The 11,564-nt window shown below is 40.1% G+C and overlaps 1 protein-coding gene across 1 annotated transcript; it reads left to right on the top strand.

Annotated features, from left to right (window-relative positions):
• The first annotated feature begins 3,855 nt into the window (after positions 1–3,855).
• LOC139709449 (cilia- and flagella-associated protein 77-like) lies at positions 3,856–7,391 on the top strand. Its single transcript, XM_071621416.1, has 4 exons — positions 3,856–3,900; positions 5,853–6,193; positions 6,591–6,696; positions 7,158–7,391. The coding sequence occupies exons 1-4, from the start codon at positions 3,856–3,858 to the stop codon at positions 7,389–7,391; spliced, it is 726 nt and encodes a 241-aa protein (XP_071477517.1).
• The last annotated feature ends 4,173 nt before the right edge of the window (positions 7,392–11,564 follow it).

The raw sequence follows: 11,564 nt of genomic DNA, 5'->3' as shown, positions 1-11,564 counted from the left end.
GACACTAAATGTTTACGAGATTTTTTGGACAGACATTTGGAATATAGGAAGCTCTCAATCCCTAGACTTTTACTGTTTTTTGAGGGAAACCAAGCGGGGAAAGGGCACCGGCGTAGCTAGGATTTCATCTTGGGGGGAGGGGGGGTTAGTATGCGAGGGAGCGAGCAAGGGTGGGGGGAGGGTGTGGAAGTGCCGGAGGGGGTTGTACCCCCTATAAATGGATTATGGAATGACGGCGTGAAACGACAAATTACTGGCAGCGATATCAGGAGAATGGCATAACGACTACATGCGAGCGAGGGGAGCGAGCGAGCTTGAAAATTTTGACATTTTACAGTCCCAAAACTGCCGATTGTAGCCATATTTTTTTGCTTTGTAAATTAAAGTGGGGCGCACCGGGCGCAACTGCTGGCAATTACTGGCAGCAACATCAGGTGAATTGCATAATAATCAAATGCGAGCGAGCAAAGAGAGCGAGTTTGGAAATTTTGACATTTTGCAGTCCAAAAACTGCCATTTGGAGCTATATTTTTTCGCTTTGGAAATAAAGGAGGGGTGGGGGCGAAACGGGAGCAACTGCCGGTAATTACTGGTAGCAACATCAGGAGAATTGCATAACAATTAAATGCGAGCGAGCGAGCGAGCGAGCTTGAAAATTTTGATATTTTACAGTCCAAAAACTGCCGTTTGTAGCCATATTTGTTTGCTTTGGAAATTAAGGTGGGGGGGGGGGGCGCACCGGGCGCAACTGCTGGCAATTACTGGCAGCAACATCAGGTGAATGGCATAGCAATTAAATGCAAGCGAGTGAAGAGAGCGAGCTTGAAAATTTTGACATCTTACAGTCCAAAAACTGCCATTTGGAGCCATATTTTTTCGCTTTGGAAATAAAGGAGGGTTGGGGGGGGGGGGCATGCAACGGGCGCAACTGCCGGTAATTACTGGCAGCAACATCAGGAGAATTGCGTAACAATTAAATGCGAGCGAGCGAGCGAGCGAGCTTGAAAATTTTGATATTTTACTGTCCCAAAACTGCCATTTGTAGCCATATTTTTTGCTTTGGAAATTAAGGGATGGGGACGCACCGGGCGCAACTGCTGGCAATTACTGGTAGCAACATCAGGTGAATGGCATAACAATTAAATGCGAGCGAGCGAAGAGAGCGAGCTTGAAAATTTTGACATTTTACAGTCCAAAAACTGCCATTTGGAGCCATATTTTTTCTCTTTGGAAATAAAGGAGGGGGGGGGGGGGCGCACCGAGCGCAACTGCCGGCAATTACTGGCAGCAACATCAGGAGAATTGCGTAACAATTAAATGCGAGAGAGCGAGCGAGCTTGAAAATTCTGACATTTTACAGTAAAAAACAAACAAACTGCCGTTTGTAGCATATTTCTTCGCTGTAGAATTTAAGGGGGCGCATCGGGCGCAACTGCTGGCAAATACTGGCAGCAATATCAGGAGAGCATAATGATTACATTCGAGCGAGCGGAACGAGCGAGCTTGAATATTTTACATTTTACAGTCCAAAAACTGCCGTTCTTAGCCATATTTTTTCGCTTTGGAAATCAAGGGGGGAGGGGCACCGGGCGCAACTGCTGGCAATTACTGGCAGCAACATCAGGTGAATTGCATAACAATTAAATGCGAGCGAGCGAAGAGAGCGAGCTTGAAAATTTTACATTTTACAGTCCCAAAACTGCCGTTCTTAGCCATATATTTTCGCTTTGGAAATCAAGGGGGGGGGGGCGCACCGGGCGCAACTGCAGGCAATTACTGGCAGCAACATCAGAAGAATGGCATAAAGGTTAAATGCGAGCGAACGGAGCGAGCGAGCTTGAAAATTTTGACATTTCACAGTCCCCAAACTGCCGTTTGTAGCTATATTTTTTCGCTTTGGAAATTAAGGAGGGGGGGGGGGGGTGCGCACCAGGCGCAACTGCCGGTAATTACTGGCAGCAACTTTAGGAGAATGGCATTACGACTAAATGAAAGCGAGAGGAGCGAGCGAGCTTGAAAATTTTGACATTTTACTGTCTAAAAACTGCCGTTTGCAGCTATTTTATTTATTTTTTTCGCTTTGGAAATTAAAGGGGGGGGGGGGAACGCCCGGTGCGCCCCTCCCCCTGGATCCACTACTGGTAGTTAAGGGTGTGGGTTTATGTTCATGACTGGGGGAGGTATGACCAGCGAGGTGGCGTCGAAGTGACCAAGCGGGGAAAGGATGTCCAAAATCTGCACTTTAGAGCATCCCGTAAACTAATTGTGCGTGTTTGTTTGTGTGTGTGTATTATATACATGGAAAAGTTAGGAATTAGCCCAGGTCAAGTCTTTTTATTTGCAATGCAAGATATTTTTATATAGACTAGTATGTAAAGCAACACTGCAAAATCAATGATCTAGCTTTGATATAACGAAGCGTAAGGTACAAAGGTGTACATTCTACATCACATTGCGCAACATTGTAGCGACTCTTCGTTCGGATGTACTGAGTACACTGCGCACGTCCTGCTTATGCAGAATGCCAACCAGGAATCACAATCTTTTGTCGGGTCCGGGCTTTTTGAACAATGTTTCACACCATATACCTATTTAATTATGGTTAAAAGAAATCATAGAAAAATATCTTATTACTGGATCATCCTTTCATTCAAAAGCAGTTTACTAACACTTGAACTGCTATTTCGGTAAATCTTTTTTTTTTTTTACCAGCGGATTGGGAGGGGGGCGCACCCCCCCCCCCCCCCGTAGTTACGCCGCTGCTTTTGGGTGAAATAATTGGACAGATTTCTTGAATTCTAACAAAAAAGCAAGAAAATCTTTTCATTGCAGGAATTATGATTATGTGGGGTGGGGCAAATGGTGCGCTTGCCTTCCAGTATTTTTATGGGGGCAACATTTTTGTTTTCTTTCAAAAGCAAGAAAATCTTCGCATTTCGGGAATTATTAATTATGGGGGGGGGGGCATAACTAAAATATGCTTGCCTCTCCATTTTTTTTAATATTCTTCTCAATGAGGCTAAGGCTCGCTCTTGGGTTGGCAATATGGATTGGTCAGAAGTAACATACATAGACCCTACATACTTGTAAGTAGCACACGTACATGCAAACATGTATAAGTGCTCCGTATCGTATGGATGTACAGTACGGTCGATAAATAGTAAACACTAATAGATATGTATAAAATCAGTGCTGCCAGACCCAGGGGTGCGAATTGTATTTGCCGACGATTTTATTTGTGTGTGTGTGTGTGTGTGTGTGTGTGTGTGTCCCTGGTGCAAAAAAAGAAATAGAAAAGAATAATTATTTAGCGCCCGGCGTTGAGGTCGCTCGCAGACTGATTTGTTGTTGTTTTTTTTTTTTTTTTTTTTAGGATCTGAAGGGGGGTGCGTTCGCACCCAACGCACCCCCCCTGGTGACGCCCATGTAACCAAAAACCCTAACCCAACGTTTTTCCCATAGGTTTAACACGCGCCATGCCCCAATCTGTGCCGTCTTAAAAAAAAACGCGACCCGGAGGCGATCCCCGATTAACGATCACGATCACTGCGATAGAGCACAAACGATGATCATGTCAATTGTATGACCGCCCTCTACGTTTCATCGCCATGGAGATTCGTCACAATAGACGCCTTCGGAACGGGTTGTTTACATCGCTACACGTACAAACCAAACACATGGTATCAACTGGTGGTGGTGTGAGTGTGTGGATGTACGGCCTTGCCCCCGCCTTTACATTGCAAGCAAGCTAGCTACACAGATAGTGTAGATCCTCTAACTAGGCGTTTTCCGGGTAATATTGAAGCAAAGAAACACCGAGTTCTCTCTTTAAGATCACTTCAAGACGACAAAATCATGAGCGCCGGAGCAGTTGAGTTTGACAACCCACTTTTGAAAAAGGTAAGAAGATTCTAACCGTTAGATTTTAAGTCTAACTGTTAAGTAAGTGTTAGTGTTACTGGTGTTAGAAAAAGTTTTTCCCGACGGGCCCCGAGTCAGATTATTCTACTTAATAATAATAAGAAGATAACAAGTTAGAGTCTAGACGGTCTAACGTTAGGCTAAGGTTCTAACGTGTTTTTTTACTTTAGCACATTTCCCTGTTTACCATCAATACTAGCACCGTTTTACCTCGGAATTTCGATATGAAGTTGAGCTACTAAGGCCAATATGAGGCAATAATGATATGCCTTGAACGAATTCCCATGTGAACACACTCGTGTTCAATTTTTAAGCAATTTCCGTCACGCCGTCGCTGGCATCAGATTTCGACACCCAGCATCATTTTTCGACACAATCACAGAACGCGCATCACGCATAAATCATGTGGCGCGTACAATATGCGTACACTGCACTGTGGACGCAAACCAGCAAAGTACCGGCGCAATAACTTGTTGTTTCCTCTATAACGTGTCCTAATAGTAATATGGGAATGTCGAAATCTGGTGCCACATTCTCAAAGCCAGGTCTTTCTACAAGTTTGCTCATTTATCACGAATTCAGCCATGAAATTACTAAAGACGATTATGAAATCAAACATCAGGATTTGGCAAACAAACTGATAGTACCATACTAAAGTAAGATAGCCGTCATGGGTGAATTTCATTTTACGGCAATGTATACAAAATGCGTCATATTTTTTTGAACCCCTAAAAATGGCTGACATCAACATTTCTGCTGACACTGTGTTGCTTTTCTCCTAAATATTCTACCGTCGGATTATGATGACAAGTGACAAACGGTGTTTATATAAGACGAGAAATGTGATCGATAACTTGGTTGATTGTTGAAGTCAGACGTTTGTATTGAGTATAAAATTTAATAAGAATTATCTGTTGGGTGTCGAAATCAGGTTCCTGTCGAAAACTGGTGCACTAACGGTACTGTCACTGGTTAGTTGATTAAAGGGATGGTGCAGTATTGGTGGAGATGAGAATTGGGCTTTAAACTTTTTGCGAGATACCAAAAAAACACTTAATGACTTATGATATAGTACAGAGCATACCATTTTAAGAGGAATTCAAAGTTTATTTGATGAAAATCGGGTTTGGAATGACTGAAACATCCAAAAACAAAGTAAAACAAAGCGATCGTAATAAAGTGTGGGTCCCACACTTTATTAGAATCACTCTTTTTTGGATATCTCTGCCATTTCAAAACCAATTTTCATCAAATAAATGTTGAATTCCTCATAGAATTACATGCTCTTTCATATTTCATTAGAAGTTTCTCATTATTTCCAAAATTAGGTCTCAACCAAAACTGTATGATCCCTTTAAACTATACAGTCTGTACTGAGTGTTCTATGTCTTTCTGTTATACTCACAACGGGTTTGCCAACTAATTTATTGTTTATAACGTGCCATGGTATCTAACGTTAGACCTCCATGCTAAACAAAACAAAACAAAAACAAAACACAAAAACAAAAAAAAGGAGGGGGGGGGGTGACCACTCTTGGCGACACACCTCCAGTTAAAACTCCATAATCAGAAGTAGATTGTCTATTAACAGATTTTAGAATCCTAACGCACTTAGGAATCTATTGAGTAGGTTGTCTATTGGGGAAGCTGCCAAATGATTAGCCTACCTCCCTAACACAGTTACAAATCGCTTTACCAATACCATGCTTACCTGGTACTTGTGTTGAAGCTTGACCTTTGTTCACACTGACGTTACACCTACATTACAGTTCCTGTGTGTGTTTCTGTACATGTTTCAAATAGTAAATGAACTCTACAGAATCCTCTCTAGTCTAGTCTAGTCTACGAGATGTAAAAACGGAAATACCTGCAATAGACACAGTCTCTAAATCACTCAGTACTGTTCACATCACGTTTCTCATAAACTTTAGTCTCAGCTGGGGAAGTCTCTGGAGCGAGGTTATAACCTCCCACCTGCAGACTTCATGTATGGACGTCCCAACATCACCAAGGATGGAGGAGCCTCAGATGCCCTGTCTGGCTGGAGCCCAAAGACCCCTCTAGGGCCCATTGGACACAGCGAAAGGAAGCCCACGGAGAGAGACTTTATTGCTCTGAACAAGGCCTGCGTAGGGGCAGGGCTAGTGCGTGCCAGCGACCAGTCCCAATACCGAGCAACCCATGATGTGAGGCGAAGAATATCTGAAGAGGAAAAGAGCAAGTCCAAAGTGAAGAGGATACCAGCGTCCATGACTTTTGGTATCTCTACCAGGTATGTTGCTTGCCAGATCATTGTCATAACTTTTGCAAAGTAGTCATTTTAAAAAAAAAATTGTTTTTCGTACATTACATTGCTGTTAGAAAATCTTCCCAAAGATTTTGCAAACCAACAACAACAACAACAGAAAGAATCAAAATGAGTACATGCATTTTGTTAAGTATTTACTTAAGATATGTGCATTAATGAAATGTTTTGTCGGATTAATACATTATTACTTCCAAACTGGTTCACAGTAGCTTGGGTCTAATGCATGCTTCTGTCATATCATATTCAAATACAATCAAGTATTACTGTAATGATTTTATTTTCTGTAAAAATTACATGCATACTTTTCAAGCTGATTTAATCAATATGTTATGAAATCTATCCCATATCTCTTTCTGTACAGACCTTCAACACCAGTGTTTGATCTCTTGGAGCATAAGTACCAAGACAGATGGCTTCAAGAAAGGAGAAAAACAGAATTAGCAAAGAGGGAGAGACATCAAGAAAAGGTAAGTTTGTTTGCATCATGCAGATTTATCATTTTGGGACTGTAAATGAAGTTCATCATAGCCTAGTTGAATGTGTGATGAAACGGCTTAGAGAAAAAAAATATATATGTGGTTTCCTGTCAAAAAAAAAAATGTCTTGTTGATCTGATCAACATTGTACAATTGTGTTTCATATTGAACTACTAGTAATGGTTAGCTTACCGGATATTTTTGTAACCAGAAGAATTTAGTTCTCTAGTTCTTTTTTTTAAATGTTGATTCAACCCTTAAAAAAAAAAAAAATATATATATATATATATATATATGTTTTTTTTTTTTTTTGGTAGATTGCTTTGCTAAATTGTTTCTTATCACTTGAGTTTTGAATTCATTTAACTTTGTGTTTGTATCTTAAAAGGAAGGAGAAAAGTATTTTAAAGGTAGATAAGCGCAACTTCTTGCTTCTATTCCATTCATTGCAGCAAAACATGAACCGAGGCATCTACGAAACCCGGGCTTCCCTGCTGAGAAAGTTCTGCCCACCGGTGGAGGACCCACCCCTCTGGCAGATGACGCGCTTCAGCAACAAGCTGCCCCACCTGGAAACTTTCCGATCTTTTGATGCTCGTGACCGTGCATTTGCCCACCATGCCTCTGACTGTACAGCTCGGACAGGAACGTTTGGCCACGGAATTTATGAAAGTGCAAAGAGTTAGATGAAATTCAAAGACAATGAAAATTGGACTGTACCATGAAGAACATGCATGAAGCTACTGGTAATATGCTGTGTTTGTCATACTCATATCTACATATCAAGTTTGCATGATTTTCATTGGATTAATCGATATCAAGCCATGTTCTGGAGAACAGGAAAATCATGTTTATGATTGTGGAATCCTGAAGGAAATGTATTCTATGCATTGGTCTAGGAAAATTATATGCAAATTTAAGAAATATTCATTAAAAAAAAAAGAATAACTCTCTGATTTCTTTTGCTGTCCACTGTGAACGCAAAGTTGCACACGTATATCAGCAGTTCTGCAGTTATTTAGCAGAGTGCATCAAGAAATTGGATTTTTATATAAACTACTGCAAAAGAAAATATATATCATATTATAAAGCAGTTAATTAACACAATTTTGTCAATTGAAATAAAGAAATTGTATATTTTGAGAAGGAAGCTGTGCTTGCAGTCTAATGTGAATATGCGACTCTAGTACAAAGACTGTAATATGAGGAGTATCTCGGACAGCTTTGCTCAGTCCCTCTGAAAGAGTCCAGCAAGGTTTTAAGTGTTTTATTTTTTACCTTGTGCCTTGAGAAGTATTAATTGCCTAATATTGGTCAGCTGTTTCAACTTTGCCACATAGAGGCCTGTGCTTGGACTAAAACAACAAGCCAAGATTAAGTTTGCCCAATGATATGCTCCCATCCAGAGCTGGCAACACCAGAAATCACTGGTATGTGCAGCTGTTTTGCACAATAAAGCAGGATATCTATCTATTAGCAGATAACGGGAACAGAAACTGTTATTGATGCTGGAGCTCACTTTTGGTGAAATCACCCATTGCTGCTTTATTTTTCACATGCAACAAAGTAGTGTAGGTGCGAAAAAGATATCTTCCAGTCCTTGACCCTCTTCAATCCTCCCCCTCCCCTCGCATTTTCATGTAGGGACTTTCAGTCAAGTTGTTTTAATGGTTGTATAGATAGGACAACCTTTTTATACTCTTCATGGCAATTCAAGACTCTGAATACCGTGTCATGGAAGCTACATGAAATTAAGTTCTGTACATATTTTTGTCATACTGTGTGTAAAAAGTCGTCTGTATTTAATGAAGTCATTTGTGCCACTTCTAATGATTGTTGGGATATGCAATCATTGAAAATATGAAAACTTGTGAAAGGTGGACTTCTACCTGTATTCTAATTTCTCTTATATTGCTCTCCTATTTTTCCTGGAATACTGTAAGTCAAGAACTCTATATTCAATAATAATAAAAAAAAAAAAAAAATCATGTTTTACTATGGCACATACTGATTGAAATACTTCCATGTAATTCTTCTTCTGTTATGGTGATATCTCAGCCACTTGGTAGAATGTGATGGAAAGATGAATAGAGAGAATGTTAATGAGGGCATGTTGGTTCGTACTTCATTTGATTCTATGGCATCCTTTCAAAACACTCTTCATACACATATCTTGGCATGGTGACAGATGTATCATTCACAGAAACACATCACTGAAACCTAGACTCAAATCAGTGTTCAAGGCGCTAGATCAGTTTTCATGTGTTGTTAAAGTGTTGGCAAAGGCGGATGGCATCTGCAGGTTGTGCAAATGCGCTTGCTAGCATGTGTGTGTGCCTGTTCGTTCATGAGTGTGCTTGTGCATACAGTACTGTCATGTCTATCATGTAATTAAGTACAGCTGACAAGATCTCAATCCAAGAGCATGCCTGGGATCAGTAAAAGGGGTGGATAAACACACACACACACACACACACACACACACTTGGGTCACATCATAAGTCAGTCTTACACAGCATGACATAATACATGACAGAGAACTCATACCTTCACACACATTTTAGACACACATTTATCAGTTCATACTGGTATGACTGATTATACCATTTACATGTGCACCATAATAGACTTACTGAACTACAACACTTAACATACTATCAAACTCTACAGCATCAACAAATGGCGCAACCATATTGCCCACCTGATATTCCACAATGTACATTCTCAAATCTCACGTGGAACTACACTGTATGTCTTAGACCAGAATTAAAAAAAAAATGAAAAAAAAAAATGTGTGTCATGAGAAATACCCTTTTGGAAATGAACCTATGATGACTTCTTAAAACAAAGAAGAGCTCTCATTTCTAAATAATGAACATTTTTACATTCTTTATTTACAGAAACATGTATTTACAAACATCTTTAACAGATGAGACACAACAATGACTGACATGATTATCTGCATATCCCTGCACGTTCAAGGCAAGCAGGTGACTTGAAGCCCTTGTCACCTTCATAATATTCAGTGTAGAAGTACATGTTAAACACAGTTGCTATTGTCATATCAAACACACATTTACATAGAACTTATTTCTATGTTGTTACGGACAAGTTTGACAGTCTTGCATTAAAAACTGCTGCCTTTGAAACATACAGGCAGTATGACAAAATTACCAGGAGCATGTGGTGCGACCATTGTACCATAAATCTAAGAGTGTAACCACAGAGAGGGTCTTTAACCTGTTGAGGATGGACTGATTTTGCTACAACACACATTTCCCACTGACACTTGCCCGAGTATACTCGGGACTCGTCCTCAATGGGTTAATAAGAGATTATCAGTCACTGTGTGAGGCAGGCCACTGTATGATAATGACAAGCACATCTGCTCAGCATGCTAGAACAGAAGCAGAGGTAACAAGCCTACTGAAGTTCAGCTAAACTTTGTGTCAACTCATCACATCACACCATTCAAATCATCTCTCACTCTCAGGTGCTCTCTTTACTGATTGGCTTACACACTGAAGTGATTATTATTAGTTTTTTTTTTTGCACCGGGCAGAAATGTCTGGAAACTAATTGTCAAGGAATAGAGATTAACTTAATACCCCTAATCCCTATTGAGTCACCATGGTGTTCCTGTTGCACTGTGGCACATTGCTACACCTGAGTGGGATTGCTTTGGTAAATCTACACAGAGGTCAAGTTTGGATGGGTAATTGAATACCGATGAAAAAGCTGGGCAAGTTAACCCTATTCTAACTGGGCTATTTGAGACCACGTTTTTACTGAGGGGGGGTCAATTTGACCCCCCCTTCAGATCTCGGCCGCCGATCGTGCGATCGCCGCGAAATTTTGCCTGGAGATAGAGCTGGATGTCAACTATAAGATTACATTGTAATACAATAGAAAAATATTGCCTTTCTATTTTTAATAAATTAATTATGCAAATTTGTGCATGAAATCATATTTTCACCTATAACTCCATTAAAAAGACTGGAGGATTGCTAAATTTTTGTGTCAGAATTCCTCAAGACACATCAAACAATTTTCGTGTAAAAAGATAGCACAAATGATATCAATTTGTTTTGTTTTTTATTGTTTTGTTAATTTCTTATGTATTTTATTGTTTTTTCGACCTTTTGTTTTCTATTGTTTTTTTGCCAAAATTTGTTGCAGGCACTTTTTCAGGCTTATCTACACTAGAATTGATTAATTTTAATGATTAAAAATTGAAATAATCTAATTTGTATCAATTTAACCAAAAAACACAATTTGCATTGGATTTGCACACGATATCATGAATTTGAGCTGTTTTTTGGTTGACATGCATATGCAAAACATTACGTAACTTCAAAATGGTGTACCCGGACGTCGCAAATTTGGTCTCAAAATATGCGGGAGACTTCAATGAAAAAAGTCGTGAAACGACGCGGCAAAATCTTTGCGCGCGTCGCGAAATTGTGGCGCGAAACGTCGAGGAGGGGGGGTCAATTTGACCCCCCCCCCCGTTAGAATAGGGTTAAGCCAAATGCCTGGTTGCATAAAGGGTCAATGGCAGCTACCGGTATGTCTGTAACTCTGTGAGTGCATAAGACATTATACAGCATCAATGTCTTATCAGCATTTGTGTCAAGAACCTCTTCACTCTTATTCCAACCCCATTTACTGTAAAACACAATATTTCGTGGCATGAAATTTTCACGAAATGGAGGCGACGGCCTTTTTCGCAGCATGAAATTTTCGCGAGTTGCCTCTAACATTCAATGTGTATAGTGTAGACAAGAACTTTCATGTGCATTCTTTTTTTTTCGCGAATCTTGGCTCTCGCGAAATTCGCAAAATTAAAATGCACGTGA

Source organism: Diadema antillarum, unplaced genomic scaffold (assembly GCF_040938485.1).
Source record: "Diadema antillarum isolate AM-2024a unplaced genomic scaffold, OU_Dant_1.0 seq00001435_RagTag, whole genome shotgun sequence".
In the NCBI taxonomy this organism is placed as follows: domain Eukaryota; kingdom Metazoa; phylum Echinodermata; class Echinoidea; order Diadematoida; family Diadematidae; genus Diadema; species Diadema antillarum.
The sequence above is the reverse complement of the archived record's forward strand: the minus strand, read 5'-3'. Positions and strand labels throughout refer to the sequence as shown.

Coding starts and splice junctions, on each gene's coding strand:
- LOC139709449 (XM_071621416.1), top strand. CDS start 3,856: ATGAGCGCCGGAGCAGTTGAGTTTGACAACCCACTTTTGAAAAAG. Junction 3,901..5,852: donor ACAACCCACTTTTGAAAAAG/GTAAGAAGATTC, acceptor CATAAACTTTAG/TCTCAGCTGGGGAAGTCTCT. Junction 6,194..6,590: donor ACTTTTGGTATCTCTACCAG/GTATGTTGCTTG, acceptor CTTTCTGTACAG/ACCTTCAACACCAGTGTTTG.